General features: G+C 28.6%; 1 protein-coding gene across 4 annotated transcripts in view; it reads left to right on the top strand.

Moving 5' to 3' along the window:
* LOC122498471 (teneurin-a) overlaps positions 1-27,787 on the top strand; it is a 917,080-nt gene that overhangs the window by 382,457 nt on the left and 506,836 nt on the right. For all 4 annotated transcript variants that reach the window (XM_043606207.1, XM_043606206.1, XM_043606204.1 and 1 more), the window contains exons 5-7: positions 7,753-7,956; positions 8,466-8,636; positions 25,329-25,502. In XM_043606207.1, coding sequence (XP_043462142.1) covers positions 7,753-7,956; positions 8,466-8,636; positions 25,329-25,502 — 549 coding nt within the window. The remainder of the gene's footprint in view (positions 1-7,752; positions 7,957-8,465; positions 8,637-25,328; positions 25,503-27,787) is intronic.

The following is a 27,787-nucleotide window of genomic DNA, read 5'->3' as shown; positions in this document are numbered from 1 at the left end:
ATTCAATTATTCAAATACAAAAATAAATAATTTATTGAAGAATGGAATGTTTTTTAAAATTGAACTCTCATAAAGAATTTTGAAAACAAATTTTTAAATAGATAATTAAAATTCTTTTGACGAATTTCAATAAAATTTTTAAGAATAATTTCATTTTTCGAGAAATTAGATTAAAATCGTATTAAAAATAATTGAATTTCTGTAAAAAATTTTATGGAATTGAGAAAAGTTTTTGAAAATAATTGAAATTTTGCCAAGAATTTTATTAAAATTTTTGAAAATAATTGAATTTCAGAGAAAAATTTTATTATTTATAAAGATAATTGAAATTTTGAAGAGAATTTTTTTTTAAACTTTTGACTATAATCGAATTTCTGCGAAAAATTTTATTACTTTTGAAATTAATTAAATTTCTACGTAGAATTTTATTATAAAATTATTTTTAAAAAAACATTGATTTGTTAAAAAGAATTTCATTAAAATTTTTGAAAATAATTGAATTCTTTCAAGAAATTAAATTTCTTTGTTGAATTTTAATAAAAATTTTAAGAATAATTATATTTTTCGAGCTTTTTAAAATTGTATTAAAAATAATTGAAATTCTGCGATGAGTTTTATTATTCATGAAAAAAATTGAATCTCTTTAAAAAAATAGGTAATTAAAATTCTTTTGACGAATTTCAATAAAATTTTTAAGAATAATTTCATTTTTCGAGAAATTAGATTAAAATTGTATTAAAAATAATTGAATTTTTGTAAAAAATTTTATGAAATTGAGAAAAGTTTTTGAAAATAATTGAATTTCAGAGAAAAATTTTATTATTTATAAAGATAATTGAAATTTTGAAGAGAATTTTTTTTAACCTCTTGACCATAATTAAATTTTTGCTAAGAATTTTATTACATTTGAAAATAATTGAATTCTTGAGACGATTTTTATTAAAATTTTCTTTTAAACAATAATTGTATTCTTTGTGAAATTTTATTGAAATAGTAGAGATTGAAAATAATTGAATTTTGAAAAATTATTGAAATTAATTAAATTTCTACGAAGAGTTTTATATTATAAAATTATTTTGAAAAAAAACATTGAATTGTTAAAAAGAATTTCATTAAAATTTTTGAAAATAATTTAATTCTTTCAAGAAATTGAATTTTTTTTATTAAATTAAAATAAAATAATTTAATACAATTTTTAAGAATAATTACATTTTTCGAGAAATTTCTCTTTAAAAATGTATTAAAAATAATTTTTTTAAATTTTTGTTATTTAACTAATTTATTCATAATTGAAATTTTTTAGAAATTTCAAATTACAACCTTTTGAAGTTCATCTATTTATGAAAATTGTAAGCGCAACTCTTTTAAAATTGAATTAATTTTGAAATATTTAAGTAAAATTAGATTTTAAGAAATAAGTGCAATAAACAATTTTCCAGGATTTCGATCAAACTTCCCTGACTTTTCCAGAGTTTTTTCAAAGTTTATAAAATTCCCTGACATTTCCAGGTTTGCCTGGTTGCGTGGCAACCCTGTTAAGTAAAATCTTCAAACCAATTTAAAAAAAAATACTTTTTCGCATTTAATTTATACTTTGGACAATGTATGACAGTGTAACGCTATATTTTTGCAAATTTTTTTACATTTTCATCACAAATATGAGCAACTTCTTTGTCAGTGCATGATAACAATATTGAATTCTTTCTTCTCTACCTCCTGGACAGAAATTCATCTCATTGTCTGGTAAAGATGAATACAACAAAAAGATGAAAGAAAAAGAAATAAAAAGTTTTTCTATTATAATCAACGTATTATGGAGAAAGGCGACAGTCTGACAGACTGCATGTTGGTTGCGTTTATTTTTGGCGTCCTTGCGTGTCAAGGAGTAATGAATATCCAAAATCGATATACTGCTTGATCCTAAATTATCATTTAAATTGTTCCGGAAACATACGCACACTATATTGCAAAATGGTGAAATTGTTTTTTAATTTACCATATTTTTATTTTTCCTTCTTCCTTTTGGAAAAAAAATAATACTCCGTCTCTAATTCTGTTTTTGATATTTTTTCCCTATGCAATAACAGAAAAAAAAAAGAAATCATCAAAGATGTGTAAGGATATTAATCAACAGAAATGTTTACGAATTCATGAAAGGCAATAAGACGGAGGCTAAACCCAATTAGACGGTGTATTTTTGCAAATAAACGTGGATTAGAAAATCCAATATAGAACGAATTCATGGGAAAAGAAGGTGGACCATGTTTGGAGGGTGTGTGAGAGTGTAAGTGACTCGAAGGTCGCGGGAGGTTTCAACGTTGAGGCGAGGAGGGAAAGAGGGCATAACGCAATTATACGTTGGGATGCTGAGTTTGCTTCGCGATCTTATACGCGACGGGGTTAGAAATCGCAATAGAGAACGAGAGAGATGGAGAAGGAGTGAGGAGAGCAAGCAAGAGAGAGAGATAGAGAGAGAGGCTGTAATAGAAATAGAGAAAGAGCAAGCAAGAGAGAAGGAGAGATGAAAATAGAAGAAGGAAGCCAACCAACGTCGGGTGGCAAGATTGAATATGAAAGTTTAATGTGAGCAATATCAGAGTCACTACCACGGTCCACGACCACTCACTCAGACATCTCTCTGTTATTCCACTATCCGCATCTTGGTGTCTATATGCCACCCAGCATCGCGAGTATCTTTAAAACCCCCCTCCCACCCCACCTCTTACCTCTTTTCCAATGTACACGACAAGAAATGTCATTCTGATTCTGGAATGGGTTATTCGCCAATACCGATTTTCTTTGATCGTCAAAATGGAAGTCAGGCCCACCCATCACATATATCAATTGTTTTTATAGATTTCTTGGGGAAAAAATCATTTTTAAGAAAGCTTTCTCTATCTTTTGTTGTTTTTAGTTGATTGCTGAAAAAGGATGTTCATCCTGCTTTTCAAAAATTAGAAATGTCAAAACCATCAAATGTCCAAAGTCAAGTAATTTTATGAGTGATATTGGGGGCCAAGCCTATTGTTTGTTTGTTTATGATTTTGCACCCTTGTGCACATGTTACAACCGTAATTGAATTAAATTACAACCGGTAATTGTTGACGAAACCATCTTTCAAATGGTTTTCCTAATCCTATTTTCATAATTATAATTGTTGATGAATCCATCTTCAAATGGTTTACCTAATGCTAATCTTCATAATTGTAACTGTTAACAAAACTATTTTTAAAATGGATAACCTCATCCCAATCTTCATAATTGTAATTTTTGTCTAAACCATCTTTAAAATGGTTTTCCTAATCCTAATCTTCATAATTGTAATTGTTGATAAAACTATTTTTAATACCCAATGTTATAGTCTTGCAGTGTGATGTGGTTTTTTAGGTTCGTACTAATCTACAAAATGTGTCCCTTCAAAAATCGATGTTTGAAAAAAGATTTTTTTAGAAAATTTTTTTGTAAGTCTGTGGACTCGATTTTGTACATTATATTCAATATTATTTTCATTATTTGTCGCTGTTAAAAAATTAAAATTTTTTAAGAATTAAATTATTTTATTTTTATTGATTTGTATTCATTTGTTTTTATTTCATTTTTTTAACCTTGAAATAAAATACATTCCGTTGGAGTGAATTTATTCATTCAGCTATGATCTTCTTTTGTTTCAATGCCAACATAAAATTTTCAAGAAATAAGTGGGTGCTGATGACTATGGGTGCCAGGTTCAGCTTCATTTGTAATTGTTGACAAAACTATTTTTAAATTGGTTAACCTCATCCTAAACTTCATAATTGTAATTGTTGACAAAACCATCTTTAAAATGGTTAGCCTCATCCTAATCTTCATAATTGTAATTTCTGTCTAAACCATCTTTAAAATGGATTTGATAATCCTAATCTTCATAATCAAAATTGTCAACAAAACCATCTTTAAAATGATTTTCCTAATTTTCATAATTGTAATTGTTGACGAAACCATCTTTAAAATGATTTTCCTAATCCTAATCTTCATACCTAAAGATATTTTAAACATGGTTGTAATTTATCTAACCATGGTAAACGTCAAAAACATTTAAGAACCTGATAATTTATATATTTTAACTATGGTCAAAATCTGGCTAACCATGGTCAATGAAAAAAATATGTAAAACCCTGAAAATTTATATTTTTTGATCATGACGAAAATTTAGTAAGTCATGACCAACGATAAAAATAGTTTAAAACCTGAAACTTTGTATATATTTAGACTACAATCAGATTCTTTGGTCCTGAACTATTTTTGCCTTTGGCCATGGTTTTTTCCAGATTTTAGAAATTGTCAAAATATAAAAATTTTTAGGTTTTAAATTAATATTTCCGCCGTCGGTTTGGACAAAGGTTTACCCATGTAGAAATTTCCCTACTTGTCCCTACCAAATGTTGGATTCTGATTAGAACCATCCTAGAATATCTAGTCTAGAAAAATCTGTCTAGAACCTCGCTAGATTCTGACTAGAATCTCTAGTCTACAAAAACTAATCGGTTTCCAATCAAATTCTAGTTAAAGAATTATTATTACTAATTTTGTATTATAAAGAATTATTATTAATTGATATTATTATTTATTATTTTAATAATTTAAATAATTTAATAATTTTATAATTTAAATTATTATTAGATTATAAAGAATTATTATTAATTGAAATTATTAGATAATTCAGACTAGAAAACTCACTAGGACCTTATTGATTTCCAACTAGCGACAAACTAGTGTACAAGTAATATACATAAATTGTCTTTCTATAAATAAATATTTTTATGAATTGTCAAAAACATTTTAAAGTATAATTGCACTTACATATATTTTTAAATAATTATTTTTACGGATAATATTACAATATTTAGGTATCAAATATGTTAAAAAATGAAATAATTAAATAATATGCAAAATTTTTTAAAAAATAATGCTGGTAAAAATTATTTAACTAGAATTTGATTGGAACCAGGCTAGTTTTTCTAGACTAGAGATTCTAGTTAGAATCTAGCGAGAGCCCTACTAGAGATAGGGGCAAATGGTGAATTGCTGCACGGGATGTTATTTAAGCGGAGGTGCTTCCAAGCTATCACGGCCGGGAGGTATGTGTATCCGACTGGAGTCCCCAAGGTCCTAGGTTCGATCCCCCATGGGCACGAGATTTTTCAACTCAAGTTTCAGGTTTTTCGTGTACAACATTCATTAATAATGTTAATATGAATGAAGAATTCAATTATAAATAGGTTAAGTTGAAAAATAATAATTTTTAAAAGTCAACTAGAAAATTCTAGTCGGGGCCCTATCAACACACAGCTAGTTTTAATACTAGTTCCCGACTAGATATTCTAGTCTGTACCCCATCTGCCGACCGTTATGAAAGTAGTTGGGTTCTAACGATTTTCTCTAATCAGTTCCCCACTACAGATAGGGAATTCTGGCTAGGACCCCATAAAATTCCAATCTCAATTTCTGCATGGGTATTATTCCGAACGTGAAATAGTAACTTTCCTGATAATCTTAGAAGCATCAGTGAAGTCCACCGTGAGTTTTCACCAGGATATATAAAGGTGATAGAAACGCCCCATGAAGGAAGATGGGACAAAAATATGATGGCAAATTTTCTGTTGGATGCTTAAAAGAGACATAAAACAGAAAGATAGGAAGTGTAAACTTGAATCCTCTGCACCGACTATTGAAAAAAAGGACTCCAGAGTTGAGAAATAAAAAGACTGCCGTAAAAATTATCTTTTCTAAATTTCCAATCAGCCCTCATGAGAACTAAATGATGTATAAAGTCCGCTCGTGAAACCTCTTCCTTTATATTTTATTTTGGCATTGAGACTATGGGGTATTTTGCATTTTCCAGTGGAAAAAATATAGGACAGAAATTAGCGGAACCGTGACAAGAATTTACAATTTGGAAAAGTTTGCAATGCCTCTAATCTGATGTCATGCAGTAGATGGATTTTTAAAATTTTGTCAGAAGTCAATTGTTAAAATTTGTGAGTGAAAAATAAAATGCTAAAAGTAAACTGCAGGCTAATTATACAATCAACACCATTGTAGGGCAATCTGTATACATAAAATTAAAAATCAACTGTTTAACTATCAATAAAGAATCTTTGTTTCTTTTTTTGGGGTCATCAATTTTAGCAACTACTTTTTTTTCATTTATCTCTGACACAAGTTTCAGTTGATTCTGTAATACAAACACCGAAGCTCTTAGCTTGCTTGCAAAAGATTTCGCAAACTCCAGTTACAAACTCATGCTAGGTAGAATGTCTAAAAGTAGGAAACTCACTTTATGCTTTTATCGTCCCTGTGTCTACAATGCAAGACTCCCTTCCCGCTCTGAGAGTTAAAAGGTTAGCTTCAACATTGGGAGCAATAAGTCTCTAATTGATTTTTCCTCCCGAAAAAAATATCCGCCCGATACATTTCCAATAGTGTACAAGGAAAAGTGCTTCGCAAAATATTCGGACTATCTTAAAATTTTATTACCTTTATAAAACGACGCATTACGTTTAAGAAGTCAATATCACGACGTTTCAAGAATTTCGATCCACGTCGTTTTGCTTGAATTCGCATTTGCTTAATGCATTAAAGTTTTCATGCCGTCTCTGTCAGATTAAAAAGAGAAATCGATTCTTTATTACGTGACAGGAAGTCATAAAAATACGAGACTGGGAGTATAAAAAAAAATTCCTAATAAAAAAATCAATTTTTTATTTAACGAAATTTTTTTTTTGATTTTATAATCCAAATGAAGATGAAAGAATATAATAAAATTTTTTGCCTATTTAACGAAAATTACATCAGTTATTTACGATTGCCTTGCTTTGTTGTATTGGCAACTAGCATAATAATTTTTAGCGAAGTAAAAGAAAGGAGGAGGTGTGTCTCTTATTTTCTATGAAATTTCTTTTATCCGCAGACGAACAAAGGTTGCAGGATCGTGTCTGAAAAAGGATGAAACAAGAATAACCATGAAAGGCAAGGGATTGAATCTTGTCGGTAATTAATGAGGAAAGTTTTACAAACAGCCCTGGGCGTGCTTACTAAATGCCTCCGCAAGTACATGAATTCCATCGACAAGCAAATTAGATAGATATTATTTTATTTATCCCCTTTATAGTCTTTTCGTTTTTGGTCGTAACGAAAAATTCGTTACTGAAAATGCTAATAAAATTCCAATCAACAATGTGCCTTTGTTGGAAGTCAAGTTCAAAAGAGGAATATAATGTTGTAGCAACTTTTCCTGAAACGTACCGATTGGATTTTGCAATTTGTTCACAAATCCACTGTTCTACATAGTGTGTTTTGTGGACATTTTATTTTTACGAGTTATATTTTTTACTGAATTGAAAATGGTATCTACTTCAAATATTGAGAAGCGTACTAAGTGTGGAAGGAACGCACGTGTTGTTCCAACGTTGTGTTCTAGATGTTTTCCTTATCATCCGAGCTGTGCAATGCAGATCTCTATCTTTGCCTGACGGGTCATTTGCTAAATGCTGTAAGCCAAGGTCACTGTTCCCATCATCAGTGATCAAATGTATTGAAGCAAACTTTCAGTATACAGACTTTTAAGTTAAATCTGAAAACATATAATTTAAGAAAATGCAATGAAAATAATCCATTTTTTGAAAATCCTGACTGCTTCCAATGTATCTTAATAATTGCCATGGAAAATTATTGAATTTGTAAATTATGGAACAATTCAATTTTGTGTTTCAGGTGCTGGTGAACGTTCATATCGCACGGGATCAGATACTGAAGGTGCAGTGACAACGGATAATCTAACAACTCCATTTCCCACTCCACCTCCAACATTAACACCAAATCATCGTCAGGCTTCTCCATTCCCTTTGGAAAGTACAAATTCACGACGTCATCATTATAATGGCAGTATTTCCTCAGACAGATCCCGGAGTGGTAATGGTTGGTTTAAAATTTTCTACATTTTTAAATGTACATTCTAGAAATAAAGTCAAAACTCTTTTGAAACAAAAGCTTTAAGCTCGAAGTCAGTTTGTCGCCCTCAAGGCATATATTCACCTCGCATGGTTACTTAGCTTGTTCGCCTTTTTGAAATGTACTAGCGCATAGAAGAGCCGTGGAAAGAAAAAGAATTGCAGAAATGTGAGCAAAAAAAATAATAATAAAGCCACTTGTTTGTAAAGAATTTCTTTTTAGTGGTAATTTTTTTTACTTCAGCTACTAAAATTTTTAACCTTTCTTTATGATAGATAATTTAGAAAATTTAACAACTTGTTGAATTTAAAGTATACTATTTATTTTTTTGTATTTTCAAATTCTTGATGGAAAATTGAAGTTGATTTAATTAGGGATTTTGTTGGGAGCGAGAGCAGATGTGAAATATGCTTGCGTTGAAATATAAAGAGCGTGAAAGAGGTATTAAAATTTTAATTATAATTTCAACATTACAGGTGAAACTGTTTATGCAGCAACGTCAAAAAAGACGAGTTCTGCGGGTGCTGGCACTATAAGCCGAAGAGCACGTCGAGGTCATGGCAGTGCTTTGAGCAGTAGTTCAACAGCTAGCGATCGATCTGAAACTGTTTATCCTGATGAACACGGTCGTTTGCATCTCACCAATGGTATGTTTTAACACTAATTATTGAATATTTTTTCTCTCCTCAAGCATGCGAATAAATACTTGATTAATTGCACTTTTAAAAATGATACCGAATTTATTTTCATTTTGTTAATTTTATCATTCCGGTTGATAGGCGCGATTTAACTAGGCAACCCTTTTTATTAATGTATATTTTATAACGATTGTTTAATGATAAATCAAAAATTAATCAAAGATCAATTAATCATTTTCCCTTATTCGTCACAAATCAAAATTCTAGCATCAACGCGGCAGTCAGGCGCCAAGTAAATTTTAAAAGTAAATAACACTTCGTCAGAATATTATCTAACATATAATGTTTGACATCGTCAAATAACAGATGATTATTTCTAATAACCGGATCTTAGACTATTAGGAAGATAATGATAGGAGCAAATTCGAACACGATGGGAAATATTACTACAAAGGATAATACGAAACTAATGATAATGTTTGTCAGTGACGAGGCATCTAATAAGGCTTACATTAGAAGTTTCTGGTACATGACAATCCGAATGATGAATACATTAGCAGATGGTAGCCAGAACTCCTCACGTATTTGAATTTGGATTAAACAGGATTGCGCGCGTACAATGGAATAATTGATAAACCAAGTACTTTACGCAGTGGCTCATTAAATAAGCAAGGACTTTCTGTTTTCGGAGTTTGGTCCTCATTGTTGGACTAGGAAAACGCGAGTAGCGAAGCTTTGGCACTGGTTCCCTATCCGAGTGGTTCTAACAGAGTTAACTGTTACCCGCGGCCAGACTAGTTAGTCGAGGTCACATGAAAGTTAGTTGGAACACCCACCCTTCCCCCTCTCTCGCCTATATTGTTTTGGGATGCCGAGAGCATTTCGGGGTTCATCCTGCTTGTCGTTCGACTCCCGGGGCCCTTTTGCGAACGCAAAAGAGAATGGGCTGGCTTACTCGGAGCGTTGAAACTCACTCTTGATAACGCAGTTTTCAAACCACAAGATGGGAAAGTAGCTCTGCGGCTTTTGCTCGCGCACGCCCATCTGTCGCGCGTCTACTAACTTTTAAGCGAATTTGACTAGATCTCGTTTTCCCACTGCCTACTCTGACTTGGCTTTTACACCCACCCAGATGCCAATTAACCGAAAACCCCTTTTCTACTCAGCGCCGATATCCTTCATCTTCAAACTCCCTTTTATCTTGTCTTTGAATTTCACTGGAGATTGCAGATAGTACCAGATTTATAAATGTAATTCATTTTCAATAATCATCAGTTTTATAATCTGCGTTGGAAAATTAACTGTTTCAAATGAATTAATATAATTTCAATGAATTAATTCGTTACAATTACGAATAAAGATCAGAGAGCATTTAACCCGGCGAGCGTAGTAAGGTAGGGTAAAATTTACCCTGTGTAATATTCATTCCTCGATAATTCGAATTTGTAAAGCTACATTTAACTGTAACTTTTAATAGTTGCTCTGGATACGGTAATAAATAATGAATAAAAAAAATTTTTTTGCACATGTTATTGTTTGTTTATAACTATTGTCAATATATGTGCGGTGACTATAAAACACCAAGAGTATTGTTTTTTGTAGAGGAGTGTGTCTACGTATGAGACGGGTTTTGTTTTTGACTCATAAATTGTAAATGCGTAAACGAAATTGTAAATAAAATATACCATTCGAAAAGTAACTTAAATACGCAACTTTTATTCAAAGAAAGTGTAGTACATACTCAGATGGACTCAAAAAAAGTTAGGATCCATTTTCCGAGCACATCGCTTTTGTCAAAAAAAAATGTGTCCAGTTGTGAGACACTTATTAAAAATTGCTAAAAGTTTGACATAAGTAAAACGTTATGTTTAGAAAAATACTGCATCTTTTAAGCGACAATAGGAAACAAGTTAATAAATAAGAAAAATTATTTGTTTCAACAATTGTTAAAATATCGATTTGATATTTAATAATTATCGGTTATGATAAGTAGCTCCATAAATTTCAAAATTAGAAAAAAAACTGCGCCTTTCTAGGTAAAATGAGTAAAAAGTTAATAAATAACAACAATTGTTTATTTAACAGGGTGTCTACTGGTCCTTGAAGTCCTGGAATTCCTGAAAATGTCCTGGAATTTGAAAAAATGTCCATAAATGTCCTTAAATGTCCTGGATTTTGAACTTTTGTCCTTGAATTTTCCATATTTTGCTTTTTAATATTCAATAATTCAAAAATTTTACTCAAATTTAAAAAAATAATTTTTTGATCCATCAAAAAATAAATTTTTAAATAAATATTTAATCATTATTATTTTTCTATATAGGAATTAAGAGTCTTAAATTCTGAAAACTTACTCAAAATTCTCAAACTTATGAGAATATTATAATAAAACATGAAGAAATCAATCACTCCGAGTCGAAGACTCGGAGTGATCGATTTCCTCATGTTTTATAATAAATTTAAGATGACAAAGTAATAAAATCATTATTCTATTTCATAACAATATTGCAACTAAAAATTCAAATTTTCAAAGATTATAATTTCAACCCTTTTCAAAATTCAATTATTTCTAAAAAAAATTCACGCTATAATGTTTTTAATATTCAATTATAATTTAAAATTTTAAGTGAAATTCATTTTTTAATCAATTTTTATTAGAAAATTTTCCGAGAATACAATTATTTAAATACAAAAATAAATAATTTATTCAGTAATTCCATGTTTTTTAAAATTGAATTTTTATAATGAATTTTATGAAAATTTTTAATAATAATTGAATTTTTTCGTCGAATTAAAAAAAATTGTAAGAATAAATGCAATTTTCTATCATTTTATTTAAAATTTTATAAAAAATAATTGAAATTCTGCGATAAGTTTTGTTATTTATAAAAATAATTGAATTCTTGCTACGAATTTTATTAAAAAATTTTTTTTAAAGAATTGAATTCCTGTGAATAATTTTATTTGTAAAAATAATTGAATTCCAGAGGAAAATATTATTATTTATGAAAATATTTAATTTCTTGTGAAGAATTTTATTCAAATTTTTTTAAATAATTGAATTTTTCAGAATTTTTAAAAACTTTTTAAAAATAATTAAATTCCATCTAAAAGTTTCAATAAAAAATTTAAAATAATTGAAATCTGACAAAGAATTAAAAAAAATTTTTTCTTTAAATAATTGAATTCATGTGAAATTATTTATTTTTGAAAAAAATTGAATTCTTGGGAAGAATTTTGTTAAAATTTCTTAAATAATTGAATTGCTTAGAAGAGTTTTTATTTTTTACGAAAATAATTGAATTGTTTCGAAGAGTTTTACAAATATTTTTGACAATAATTGTATTTCTAGAAAAATTGTTGTATTTTACGAAAATAATTGTATTCTATGAACGATTTTATTATAATTTTTCAAATTTATAAAGCATTTTATCAAAATTTTTAAAAATAATTGAATTCTTAAGAAAGAAAATAATTGATTTCTAGCGAAGAATTTTATTCAAATTCTTTTAAATAATTGAATACCTATAAAAAAATGTATTATTTGTCAAAATAATTGAATTCTTAAGAAGAAATGTATTGAAAACAATTGAATTGTATAGGAAAAATTTATTAAAATTGCAATTTAATTAACTAAATCTTAAAAAAGTATTTTGTCAACATTTTTTTAAATAAAAGAATTATTAAAAGAATTTTATTTAAATTTTTCGAAATAATTGAATTTCTCAGACTATATTTTTTCAATTTTCTTTATATATTTGAATTCTTTCGAGAAACTTGATTAAAAATTTTAAATAATTGAATTGATGTGAAGAAAGTTATAAAAGGAACTGGTAAGTAATTGAATTCCTGTTAAATTTTTATTAAAATTTTGTTTAAATAATAGAATTGTTTTGGAAAATTTTATTAAAATAATAGATATAAAAAATAATTGAAATGAGGAAAATTTTTAAAAATAAATGAAATTTTGCCAAGAATTTTATTAAATTTTTTTAAAAATATCTGAATTTTGGAGAAAAATTTTATTATTTATAAAGATAATTGAAATTTTTTCAAAAAATTTTGACGAGAATTTTTAAAAATTTTTGAACATAATATTGAATTTATGTGAAGTTATTTAAAAGTTATTTAAAAAGAAATTATTGTCAAAAATAGAAAATATTGAAGGATTTGTATTAGAATTCTTGTCAATTTCATAGTTTATGAGGCAAGCAAAAAAGACACCAAAATTCTGAATTCTCCTATAAATTCTAAAAATTTAATTTTTTCCAGTACTTTTAGTAAAAATCCCTGACTTTTTCCTAAATTCCTTGACTTCCCTTTGTTTAAAATTGTTTAAACCCAGTTTAAACAATTTTATATAATAGTTGTAAGCAGTTTAACTAAATTTCTTATTTGGATTATTAATTTAATACTATGTAGTACTAAGAAAAGTTAATTGTCGATTTCTTGTTTTATTTGAAAACGCTATAAATAATTAATAATAATTTGTTTAAACAAATGCAAAATTTATCGTAACATTAATAAATTAAATCACTAGGCAACAAAAAACAATTATATAAAAAAATCTCCATGATTTCAAGGTTTTTTTTAAATGCAAATAGAAAATCATTGCAGGGTAAAAAATACCCTACCTTACGCTCGGTGTTACAAACTTGAACTTTACGCTCGCCGGGTTAAATAACAAGATATCGATTTTTAAAAAAGTTGACCGCCATACTGGATCCGACATTTTGGATTTTGAAAAACTGACATTGGATTTGTAATCAGCGACCCCAAAAACCCCCGGGTAATGAGTTTCAGGCAAATTGAATTGATTTTTAAATAAATTGTCCGCCATATTGGATCCGCCATTTTGTATTTTGAAAAACTGACAACGAATTCGACATCAGCGACCCCAAAAACCCCCGAGTAATGAGTTTCAGGCAAATTAAATTAATTTTTAAAAAATTCTTCCGCCATATTGGATCTGCCATTTTGAATTTTAAAACATATAACATCAGATCCGTAATCAATGACCGCAAAAACCCCTATATATCAAGTTAGTTATTAGACTAAAACACCGTTCGACACGATCTTTAAAAAAATATTAATATTTTGGAGTCGCTAATAACGAATCCGATGTCAATTTTTCAAAATCCAAGATGGCGGATCCAATATGGCGGACGACTTTTTTAAAAAATCGATTCAATTTCTCTGAAACTCGATACTCGAGGGTTTTTAGGGTTGCTGATTACGAAACTGATGTCAGAATTTAATAATTCAAAATGACAGATTTTGTAAAGATGAAAAATTAATATTTTTTAAGAGACTCTTGTGATTATTTTTACCTCTAGAAGCCACAATCGACTTGATCTAGCAAAACTTCCAGACACAGGTATTTTTTTTGTTCCTAAGTTCCAAAAATGTTTGATTTTTTTATGTGTGAAAAAAAGTTGAATTTTATTGGACGACATAATAAGTCGACTTATAAATATATACATTCGAGTAAAAGGAAATAGTTTCTGATGATGATGGCTTATATGCAGTATATAACAATGAATAAGCGGCTTTAATCCAATTTGCTCAAGTTTATGGGTAGTTTCATAATGACTTAGTGTTTAAAGTTGCATGGATTGGTCAATAGATATAGATGGGAAACTCCTCGTCGTCATATCTAATATCGTTAAACGCTACTATCTTCCATTAGTTGCTTCCTAGAGCCTAAGGTAATATCTGTCGTCTTTCTAACACGCTCGAGCTAGGGGTTAACGCAACTAAACTCAGACCGTTGGGAACTATTTGCTAATAGACACCACAACATACCCCCCCATTAGGCCGTTGGGGACATTCCGTCGCTCGATATCGCATCGGCGATTCTCGCTTAAATTACGTTAATTACGTTAATTGCAATCTTAATAACGGACGTTGGGCATAAAAGTCGATTGCTCACAGGGGACAGGAAAACGATTGCACCATAGCGCACACAGTCACTCACAGATAGCCCCTCATTAAAGTAATTATATTCTAATCTCCCTTTCAAAATTAATATCATTTTACTCCGACCCAATTTCATTCCTGAAAAGAAGAAAGGATTTCAATTTCATTTTTAGTTCATTAAATTTTTTTCTGATTTTTCCTTTGACAAAAGGATTTTCTATTCACTAGAATGTTTTTAATCTCTTTCATTCACATTCGAAAATGATCAAAAATAGAAAAATTTGAGAACACAGTCTGATAAAATTTTTATTCATTATTAACAATTATTAGGGGAGTATGTCCAGATGTGAGACAGTCGATTTTTTTTAACACTCAATATTAAAAAGCAAATTGCGTTTATATAAAAACATTTCTTTTTATATGAGCCAATTTTTTCATGTACGAAGCGGATAAATAAACTGTTTTTGTCTATGGTTGAAAATAATTTCACAAAATTTTAATCAAATTCTTGTCAAAATTTCAATTATTTTCAAAAGTTTTCTAAAATTCAATGATTTTCACTATCAACTATTTCAATAAAATTTTCCAAAAGAATTCCATTATTAAAAATAGTTTGAACAAAATTCTACGTAAACATTCAGACATTTTCATAAATAATAAAATTTTCTACAGGAATTCAATTATTCACAAATTTTTTTCTACATTTCTTCGCAATAATTCACTTATTTTTAAAAAGAATAACTTTTTTACAAAGATTCAATTATTTTTATGAATAATAAAATTATTTTAGAAATTAAATTATTTTCATATAATTACAATAAAACTCATTGCATAATTTCAATTATTTTTAATGCAATTTTAATCGAATTTCTCGAAAAATGTAATTATTCTTAAACATTTTATTAAAATTCATCCAAAGAATTTAATGATTTAAAAAATTTGTTGATAACATTTTTTATGAGAATTTAATTTCAAGAAAAATGAAATTAATAAAATAATTTATTTTTGTATTTAAATAATTGAATTCTCGTAGAATTTACTAATAAAAATGGTTTTAGAAATGAATTTCAGTTAAAATTTTATAATTAAATATTAAAAGCATTATAACGTGGATTTTTAGAAATAATTAAATTTAGAAAAAGTTTAAAATTAAAATTATTGAAATTCTTATTTTTTCATATTTTTTAACAAACAATTCTGTAGAATTAATACTTTTTAAAAGTTTAATAGGATTTTTAGTAAAATTATTTCAAGTTTTTATTTTTCAATATTATATTTAATTGCAGAATTTCCGAATAATTGAAATTTTGTAAAATTAAATTGTAAACGAATAATTTTGAAAATTCTCAAAGAACTTTTTTAAAAATTATTAAAAATAATAAATTGAAGAATTTTAGTTAAAAGCACTAGAAAAAAAATTAATTTTAGAGAATAGTTACAAACTATTGCAGAAATTCAATTATTATTTTCAAGAGTAATAAAATTTTTCTAATGATTCAATTATTCTTACTAATAATAAAACTCATCATAGCGTTTCAATTATTTTTCATAGAATTAAAATTGAATTCCTTGAAAAAAGTAATTATATTCAATGCAAGTTTTAATAAAATTCGACAAAAGAATTCGATTATTTAAAAATTTGTTAATAAAATTCTTTATGAGAATTGAATTTTCAGATACATTCAATTATTCAATAAATTATTTACTTTTGCATTTAAATAATTAAATTCATGTAGAATTTTCTAATAAAAATTGATTTTCATTTCATAAAAATGAATTTCAGTTAAAATTTTAGATTACAATTAAATATTAAAAGCAATAAAGCGTGAATTTTTAGAAATAATTGAATTTTGAAATTAATTTTTTTGAAAAAGTTTAATTGAATTTTCTTTTATATTATTTGTAGGTTTTATTTTCTAATATGCATTTAATTTAAAGAATTTAGGAATAATTGAAATTTCGTGAAATTGAATATTGTAAACAAATGGATTTGAAAATTGCCAAAGAACTTTTTCGAAAATTATTAAAAATAATTGATAAAGTAAAATTGTAGTTAATAAAAACTTTTGAAAATAATAATTGAATTGAAATAATGAAAATAATTTTGAAGAAGTATAATATTCTTATAATATAAAATAATGATTTTATTACTTGGTCATCTTTAATTATTATAAAATATGAGTTATCGATATCTTCATGTTTTATTAGTTATAAAAAATTTAATGAATTTAATTTAAATTTAATTTTATTCATTGTAAAAAATAACACCAAAATTGATTATTTTAATCTTTTTTGGTGTTAATTTAATCAGCAACGCTTTTTAATACCTCACGATTTATTGTGATTTAAATGTTGTTTTGATTTTTTTTCTAGTATTTTTGGACATGTCCAGTGGAAGAAAGTCAATCAATTCAGAAGAAATCAATTTTAATGCTCTTGTTAAAAGCTATTAAATTGTGTTTATTTGTTAGTCATATTTTGACAAATAAATATTATTATTTAGTATATAATAATGTATATTATTAATATATTTAATTATTTCTACTAAACATAACGTTTTATGTGAAACTTTTTAAATTTTAGCAATTTTTAATAAGTGTCTCACAACTGGACACATTTTTTTTTTTTTTGACAAAAGCGATGTGCTCGGAAAATTGATCATAACTTTTTTTGAGTCCATCTGAGCACTATAGTTTCTTTAAATAAAAGTTGCGTATTTAAGTTACTTTTCGAACGGTATATTTTATTTACAATTTCGTTTACCCACTTACAATTTATGGGTGAAAAACAAAACCCGTCTCATACCTAGACACACTTCCTTATTAAGAATTTTTTTTCGTATTTCAGAATAGAAATTATTGTTTGAAAACACATATTCCACATGTATTGACATAGACAACGATGGAATATAATTGTAAAAGTTTTCAATACAACATTACTATGAACATAATTCGAAGAGAGATGCCTCCCCCTATTGATTATCGTGTCTACGCGTATTATCCATATTGCAACAAGTGAATAAATGAATGACTCATCGAGTTCAGTTGGCGCGGGTTTCTCTCTCTCTCTCTCTCTCCCTTTTTGATTCTATATTTAAACGAAGCATAAACTATTCACGTGAATCATGCCATCGAACTTGGATGCGTCTTGGGATTCGCAGCACATATAAGCTTGAATTTACCCAGACAGATCAATGTGAGCAGAGATCGATACTGTCGTCGCGTACGAACTCTGCGGGAAATAATTCGTATTTACATGAATATGTATTTCCGAATGGGAGCGTCAGTCCAGTGAATTGAGTTATCCGGAGTCGCTAACCACATCTAGTCAATGTCCGAATACCTTGTTTCTCGTTTCTATGTTCCAACTGTGACCCTCTTCAGTTCGTCTCCATCAGCCGTAAATCAGACTGCGATTTCTCAGTTCTTTTTTTTAAATTTTTATCCAATGCTGTCAATTCCCTTTGTTCTCTAATTGATTTGATGATATTTTACACCTTATCTACAAAAGACGTACTTCAATTTTATAGATTTTCAGATTTGTTGATTAGACTGAAAATCTTAGGGTTCCTGAGAAGGTGAACCTAAGACCTGTTGCTAATGTAAAACCGTTTCTCCTTCGTCAGCCATATTGGATCCACCATTTCGATATTTTTAAATCAGACAACAGATTGTATTGAAATTTCAAGCATTTAAATAAAAATTTGAAGAGGGCCGAAAACAGGCCTTATTGACCCTCCTCCTTTTAAGAACAACTAATTACAGAAATTCAATTATTTTCAAAAATTTATAAACATTCTCCTAAAAATTTCAATTATTTTTATAAATAATACAATTCTTCTCCGAAATTCAATTATTTTCAGAAAAATATAATAAAATTCTCGTCAAAATTTCAATTATTTTCAAAAATTTCCCTCATTTCAATTATTTTTAATATATCTACTATTTTAATAAAATTTTCCAAAAGAATTCAATTATTTAAACGAAATTTTAATAAAAATTTCACAGGAATTCAATTATTTTCCAATTTTTTATAAATTTCTTCGCACCAATTCAATTATTTTCAATACAATTCTTCTTAAAAAATTCAATTATTTTCACAAATAATACATTTTTTTATGGGAATTTAATTATTTAAAAGAAATTTCAATAAAATTCTTCGTAAGAAATCAATAATTTTCATAAGTAATAAAATTTTTCTCTAGAATTCAATTATTTCAAAAATTTTAATAAAATGCTTTATAAATTTGAAAAATTATAATAAAATTGACTGTAGAATACAATTATTTTCGTAAAATATAACATTCCTTATAGGAATTACAATTTTACTGTCAAAAATGTTTGTAAAAATCTACGAGACAATTCAATTATTTTCTTAAAAAATAAAATTATTTGAAGCAATTCAATTATTTAAAAAATTTTAATTAAATTCTTCCTAAGAATTCAATTTTTTTTAAAAATAAAACTTTTTACGAGAATTCAATTATTTAAAAAAAAAATTTAATAAAATTCTTCGTCAGATTTCAATTATTTTCAATTTTTTAATGAAATTTAATTATTTTCAAAATGTTATAAAAAATTCTGAGAAATTCAATTATTTTAAAAATTTTGAATAAAATTCTTTACAAGAAATTAATTAATATCATAAATAATAATATTTTTCTCCGAAATTCAATTATTTTCAAAAATAAAATTCTTTACAGGAATTCAATTCTTTAAAAATTTTTTAATAAAATTCTTTGCAAGAATTACTTTTATAAATAACAATATTTATAGCAGTGTTTCAATTATTTTTATGTACAATTTTACATAAACTGATAGAAAATTGTATGTATTCTTTAAAATTTTTTTAAAATTCGCCGAAACAATTCAATTATTTTTAGAATTTTTTATAAATTTCTTCAAAAAAATTCAATTTTAAGAAATATTTAATTATTTAATACATTATTTATCTTTGCATTTAAATAATTGAATTCTCGAAAAATTTTCTAATAAAAATTGATTAAAAATGAATTTCACTTAAAATTTTAAATTATAATTGAATATTAAAAGCATCATAGCGTGAATTTTTATAAATAAGTGAATTTGGAAAAGGGTTCAAAAATTAAAATCTTTGAAAATTTAAATTTATAGTTGTAATATTCTTATAATATAAAATAATAATTTTATCACTCTGTCATTTTAAATTTATTATAAAACGTGAAGAAATCGATTGCTCCGAGTCGAAGACTTAATTTTCTTAATTCCTATAGGATAATAATGATTAAGTATTTATTTAAAAAAAAGTTATTGATGTTGTCGAATAATTTTACACTTAAAGAAATTCGAAAATATAAATGTAATATAACATTTCTTTGAGTATCTAATAATTTTTGGAGTGAATCGGTCAGGGAGAAAGTCAAAATTTTGTCTGGAAATCAGGGAAAAGTCAGGGAAAAACAAAATTAAATTTTCGTGGCAACCCTGCTATGACTTCTTCCTATTTTTTTTTTTTGTTGAGTTGTTGATTATTGTTTGTTATTTTCCGATTCTTCTTCCATTCAGTTCTTTTCTTTTCACTGGCGGAAAACACATTCTCAAAAGCAAAAAAAAAAAAAAAAAATTGTCCATCATCCTAAAAGAAAAAAAATTATTCCCCAAGTATTCAAAAACGGAAAAACGAATTAGACTTTACGTGCGGCAAGAGTAAATTGATGAAAATACAACGCCATGTCCGGCGGTTTACCGCTCCTTTCTGCAAATACTATTGATTACGCAGCGTTTTCTTTTGTTGAGAAACGGTTTAACAAAAACAAAGCAAAAAAAAAAAAATCGTAAATGCACACACACGACAAGCTCGACGCCAAAAAACAATTGAGTGCGCGTGCTGCAGAGGTTCCACATGACAGCGATTCAAAATGAATGCACTCACGTCACAAAAGAAGTGTCGCGATATTGTGAAAGCTGCGGGTGCAATGGCAAAGCTGGCGCGTGTGTTTCTACATGCAATAGATGCTTGTCGTGCAGTTTCACGCTTGGTTTTCCCTCTCGATTCGTATTATTTTCCTCTTCTCTTCTCTCCTTTTTTTGTTGTTGTCTTATTTACTAGAGTTGTGTGCCGCATATTGGCTGCGTAATTACGAATTACACGTGTCTCAATTGTCGCACTCTGCAGGCGAATTGTTTAATAACGAATGTATAGGATATTTCGACGGTAAAGTCACTCGAGATATGCGCCGGACACGGCTGTCGTTGACAGAAACACATTGCACGTTTCACACTGCGATTTAATTAAACAATTATTACTGCTTATTACTGCAGTTATCGAGACTGTATTTCCTATACGTATATATATATATATACATATTGTAAACAGTCTAATATATAGATATACATTTAATATTCCTCGTTTCTTCCCATCTCCTGTTTACTGTCCTGCTTCAAATTTCCTCTGGCTCCTTCTGCTAATGTACACATGGCACAACGACGTTGATGGTAATTAATCAAATGAAACGAATCAACCGTGAAAACTAAATTGTTTAACCAAACTCTTGGGGAAAATTCACGCAAGGAAGAACTGATGACGTGCTTTGTCTTGATTACCCAGCAATTATAAACTTTACCAAAAAAAAATAATATTAGGTGTTACAGTGATTTTGAGTTATTCTATTTAGAGGGTGAATTTATTTGATGTATTTTAAAAAAAATTTATTTACAGTCAATAAAATAGCACACCACTATTTTTAATTTTAAAAAACTGACATCGGATTCGTAATCAGCGACCCCAAAAACTCCCGAGTTACAATTTTCAAGCAAATTTGACAAAATTTTAAAATTTAGTCCGCCATATTGGATCCGCCATTTTGAATTTTGAAGAACTGACATCGGATTCGTAATCAGCGACCCCAAAAACCCCCAAGTAACAATTCTCAAGCAAATTTGACAAAATTTTAAAATTTAGTCCGCCATATTGGATCCGCCATTTTGAATTCTAAAAAACTGACATCGGATTTGTAATCAGCGACCCCGACAACCCCCGAGTACCAAATTTCAGGTAAATTGGATTAATTTTTAGAAAGTCATCCTCCACATTGGATCCGCCATTTTGAATTTTGAAGAACTGACATCGAATTCGTTATCAGCCACCCCAAAAACCCTCAAGTAACCATTTTCAAGCAAATTTGACAAAATTTTAAAATTTAGTCCGCCATATTGGATCCGCCATTTTAAATTTTGAAGAACTGACATCGGATTCGTAATCAGCAGGGTAACGACCTTGCCTGATCTTGAAAATCTTTCTCAATCAGCTACGGTGGCAAAATAATTATATATTTTAGAGATAGCTATGTAGAAAGTCTGTTTACTACATGAAAACATTTAAAGAACCAAATTAAGTCAAAAGTTATCACTTGTCACTTTTTTTATAAATTGACGTTCTGTTTTACCAGCGACCGATAAATCTATTATCGACCTTCGACAATCATTTTCCTTTTAAGAGATGTAATTTTCTTTTCAATAATAACTAATTAATTAATTAAATAATTTATTAACATTAATTTACAAATAATTCTAAAGCCCTTCAAATTTTTCTAAAAATTATTATTTTCCAAATTTTAAGAAATAATGTCTATTGAATTTTAGATAAATATCAACAACAAAGTGAAAAGTAGATTAAAACTTTTGTATGATAAAATTGTCGGAGGTGAATTCTATTTTTGTTTTCTTTTTTTTTTTGTTTTTGCTGGTAATTTTTTAGAGAAATTTTTTGTTTTTTAATGACAGTGAACTTGTGTTGAAATAATTTTCAACGGGTATTTTTATAATGAAACAATTTTTAGTCGCAAACATAGTAACTTGCTGAACACGCGGAAAAGAGAGAGTGAGAGAGAGAGAGAGAGGAAAATTATCATAAAAGCGTGGACTTCATAATTACACAGATGGTATTTTAATTACTTTACCACGAAAATATAATCCTTTGTAAATAAAATTTTCATTTTACAAAAGTTAAATGATTATTAAACTTTAAATTGATTTTTTTATGAAAATTTTAATTACCATTTCAAACATCATTTTCAACTTGAATATATATATACATATATATAAAATTATCTACTTTTGACTAAAATATTAACAATGGAGAATAATTTTTGAAAATTAACTTTTAGCATTTACGATTGGTTTTAATTTTAGATTTTGTAAATTAAATTTTGATGATAATTTTGAACTAAAAATATTTATTTTAATTCGGTAACTTTTTTTTGGTATCAACTTTATTATATGGCACTGCACTAACAGTTTTCCTCTTTGCACATTCGTTACCGCACAGGTCTGATCGTGTCTGCCTATTTCACAGGTATGTACGTGACTTTTGAAAAACATGCGGTCGTAATCAGTAGTGGCAGAGCATTGCTTTTGCAGTAGTGTTATCGTGAACATTGTCACCAACGATAAAGAGAAATAATGCAAGAGAGTGAAAAGGGGAAGTTTGTAAAATTTATAAAATTTATACCCCCATCTCTTTCTCTCTTCTCTCTATCGATAGGGAATTTCACAGTTCATCTCTTTTCGATCTCATCGCCACTCGTTTTTTCTTTTCATGCAAATCAAAATACACTTTACAAAATAAACATTTCTTTTTAAAGAAAAAATTTATACCTTTGGGATAATTTACAATTAAAGTGTAACGAAGGTAGCATATTACAAAAGTAACCAAACTTATACATATCGTGAAAAGATAGAAAAAAGAAATTTTCACCCAATTTCAATAATTTTTTTTTCGTGAAAAGTTTTCGATTGATTAGTTTATAAAATTCTATTAGGGACACTATCGAATGTACCCACCAACCTAACACTGTGTGGCAAGTTCCATAGCTTTTCTAGGAAAGTACGATAGACTATTGTGTGTGTTGTAGTTAACCTTGATTTACAATAATGTGCTTCTGTAACATTAACAACCTCTAATGGTTACACATTGCACTAATTTTACGTATGTATGCATATCCGTATACGGAAACGTGACTATGCACAACTGTGGACAACTGGTGTAACCGCACACGTGGCACTATCGGTTTATTGCGTCGGCATCCACGGTTTTGCCTAATTTACTACAACCAATCGAGTCACATTCGACTTAAATTTATGCACACTTCCGAAATACATATACAAACTCACACAGGAATTCACGTATTTATATATATTGAGAATCATCCTCTAACGAAGCGTGGTATTCATTGATCAAAATTGTCCATTTTGAACAATGTATAACTTGGTACATTAAGTCAATTTCCATCACTCATGCTACCATTTGTTACATGTGTCAAAAAAATATATTTTTCTAAAAAAAATGTTTTTTTAAATTTTGGAATCTAAAATATTTATTTAAAAACATTTTTTAGAAATTAAACTTTTTTTTGCAAAATTAAGACTTCATTTATTATCAACATCGTCATCAATCTGCCAATGCGCTTGTAGTTTAAAAAATTTAATAATTTTTAACAAGTATGAAATTAATAGAAGATGATTTTGCTGAACGATATCTTCTTCAGCGAAAAATTGACCAAGGTAAATACGTTCCTTGACACTAACCTTGCCAATGAACTTTTCCCAGGGTCTGGGAAATGGTAGGCTAAAGAATGGCAAAAGAACATCTAAAAGTTTTTAAAACGTTTCATGTCCTCCACATAAAGTCTTAAACACATTTTATGTTCTAAAAACGTGTTTAGAACATTCGATGTTCTTAAGCCGTTATGTAGCGGACATGAAACGTTTTAAAAACGATTTAGGAACGTTTCTAGAACAAAGATGTTTTCGTGCCCAGAGGGTTATGTCTCCGAGTGAAACAAACATATCATAATTATTAATATTCAATTTGTCCAGCATCGATGATTCAAACCTGATTTATTGACAGAGCGGAAGGCTCTGATATTAAAGGATAGGTTTTAAGAAAGAGTAACTGTTAAATTGAAGTTAAATTATTAAAGTTTTTATTTGAATCCTTTACAATTAGAATCAGAGAGGAAGAGTAGGAGTAGAAGCCTAGGAGTGACCGAATTATTGATTTGACGTTGATGTCGAAGTAATGCAGTAGTCGAAGAACAATCTCAATGACAGTACACAACTAGTTAACTTGGTGGCGATTGCTGGACTGACACGAAGAAGACGCGAAGTTGATTCGACGGCGACTTCTTGACTGACGAATTCGGCAAATGTGGCGCGTCTCATAGATTGCTCCCAATGAAAAGAAATGATAATGCCACTCACTTTTATTACTTCTGGGTCAGTTTTTTTATTAATTTTTGGCATTCCTTAGCCAGACATTTCCCAAACACTGGGAAATTTTCATTAGCAAGAGCAGTACCAGCGAACCTTGCCCCAAAAAGTCTCCAAGGTTTTTAGATTGGATTATATATTATTATCCAAAACTAAAATACAATAATTAAGTAACACTTCCAACGGTCATATAATATTGATTTAATAATACTTTCATAGAAATGCAATTAATTATTCTATGTGTAAAAAACTTGAACGAAGTTAATATGAAAACGTAATTTAAAGGATAATTTTATTGCCTCTAACTTTATTACTTTATTTTCCTGTTTATAGTCACAAACGCGTAACAGTGTAAAAATCGTGAAAGTTTTTTCGCTTGTATGTTTACTATATATAATGGTGCTTTACTTTTTACAAAGCATTCTGGGCAAGTTTAAAATAAAAAATAAAGACAGAAGCGAAAAAAGAAGGGAAACTTGATGAAAAGGAATGTCTGGCATGATTGTAAAGAATTTTTTCCCGTTCGTTTTTACAGACAATGGTCGAGATTCACCACCGGAACCAGCGCCACCAGAAGTACCACCTCGTGGTCCATCTTTACACGCAACACATACTCTACGTTCTCAACAAAACCGAAATGGTTGCCCTCCAAATGCATCTGGTAATTTCAATCTCTCGTCAGAACCAGTGCAATCCGAAACCTACTCCGGTGAGTGATATAATCAAATAAATTAATTTAATAATTCTAAATACATTGAATAAATAAATATATATAAAATCAACGTTATTTGGTAACCGATTTTTAAAACTGCTCAAAATATCTTTAATTCAAAAATCGGAATCAAAATAGCATAGAGCGACACCATCACATCCCTCCTACAAAACAATGAATTATCCAAGGGGGTTTGAAATTCAATAATGTACAATTGCTTTTTGACTGAGAGTGTTTAATTTGGCGAACAGTTGCAACGTTATATTGCAAATCAAAGTATAACGTACAGAGACGCGCGCAGATGTACCAAAACTTCCGGGAATGCAGGGATTTCTGTTTTGAAACTAATGGAATACGAAAACGGGAGGTGTTTTTTTTTTAAATTTTTTCCTTTTGCATTAACACCTCCATTAATTCATTGTAAATAAACGTCGAGTATATTTGTTTCTCTATATTTCTATGTGCATACCATTTAGTATTTAACGGGAACACACTCATTTCGTATGTATATATATACATAGTTGGAGAGTTTTTGCCAGAAACTATATAGGAAACTGAAAATATACGTGGGTTAGTGCAAAAGTGGAGTAGAGGGGCGGAGGGTGGGAGAATGGGTTGATAAAGGGGGTGAAAGAGAGGGGGCATGAAACCGTGCGATGAACGACCTCTCGTTACTCGATTTGCATACTATTGCACATTCGATTTACCTTTTATACTCACCATAAATTCAACAATAAAGTTAACCCTCCAATGAGGCGGTTAATTGTCGCTTTGTTAATTTCAATAAGAATTTCATCTACTGTATAAATCCGCTATTTGTCTAGTGAAAAATTTTACTGTGAATTATAACAGGTGCTTTAATTTGAATTTTATATTTCGATAAGTTAAATAACAAAATGGGTTATAAAGATGATGATGAAGGTTTAAATGAGCGTTTTTTTCTGTAATAATGTTCTAAAATTTCTTTTTCTGCTCGAATCACTAGAAACCACTACCGTCTTTGGCTGGACTTTTCTTTTTCTACGGAACTACCGTTTGGCTTTAAACTTCGTAGGAAAAATTCCTTGGGATTTCGCTTACGCGACCTATGCCGTTACTAATTTACTGTCACGTCATCGCGACACACTTATATGTCTATCCCTATAATATAAAATCATTTCGCCGCCGCAACTGATTCAAAAATTTCTAAGGGCCCATAGTCAAGGTTGGCCCACTGTCAAGGTAGGTCCATCGTCAGAAACAAGTTACATTTTACCTAAATGCAGGTAAATTTTAAGGGCAGTTTTAACCTACAGGTCAAAAATTGACAAACAATTCTGTTGATGAATTTTAATCGTTTTTGGAACATAAAAACAAAAAAGCGTTTGGTCACCTCAGATGATCGTATCGGAGTTCGCGTATACAAAAATCGTTGTTAACGCGGAGGTTAAACAATTTTAAAAACAAACAAATCAAATTTTGAAGTTGAAAATATAAATTTTACCCCTTTTTATGTCTTTTGAAGCAAAGATCATGTTTTAAATTCTATCCTCACATGGACAAGGAATATTATTCTCGAAGGATTCAAGAAAGTTGAAACTGTGATATTTTAACAAAAAGCAAGGAAAAGCTGTTTACATGAAGTAATTTGTAAAGTGAATTTTGATGTAATTGTCATGTTTTTTTTTGTTAAAATCATAAAAATAAATTACAAAAACAAAATGTTGATGAAAGTAGTTTATTAAAATAATTTTTTGTCAAAAAAAATCTTTGCTGCAAACTTGTCATATAAACTTGTCATAAATACTTATTTACGACAAGTTTATTTTACAAAAAGCATTCTTTTTTAGAACCTACCAATTTTTTTACACAAATTGTAGAGAATTGGTCTTTTTGGCGCAATGCTGCGTAAATTGTGAAAAAAAGAAGAATAAGAAGCAAATGATTCTTTTTATCCAAGCAATATTGTGAGCGCAGAGGGTCGATTTGGAAAGTCGGTCCTCGTAATATTAGTGTTAGGGAGAGTATACGCATATTTCTCAGCTTTTTCTTTCTCATGTGAGCGAGAAATCGTTTCTTGAAAATTACACACACACACAGCCACATATACACGAAAGGCCGCAAAATTTAGTAAAAGAAGAAAAAATATTCACGACACCCGCGAGATTGTCTTTCTGAAAACGAGTATTATTATCTAGGATACTTGAGCTTTAGTTATTTTTGCATAACTGCAAATTAGAAATGATTACCGTTGTACCCGTGGGAAACGTATGAGCGCGGAAGACTAAGCACAACGTTCCCAT

This window comes from Leptopilina heterotoma, unplaced genomic scaffold (assembly GCF_015476425.1).
Source record: "Leptopilina heterotoma isolate Lh14 unplaced genomic scaffold, ASM1547642v1 Lhet_15, whole genome shotgun sequence".
Taxonomy (NCBI): Eukaryota; Metazoa; Arthropoda; class Insecta; order Hymenoptera; family Figitidae; genus Leptopilina; species Leptopilina heterotoma.
The sequence above is the reverse complement of the archived record's forward strand: the minus strand, read 5'-3'. Positions and strand labels throughout refer to the sequence as shown.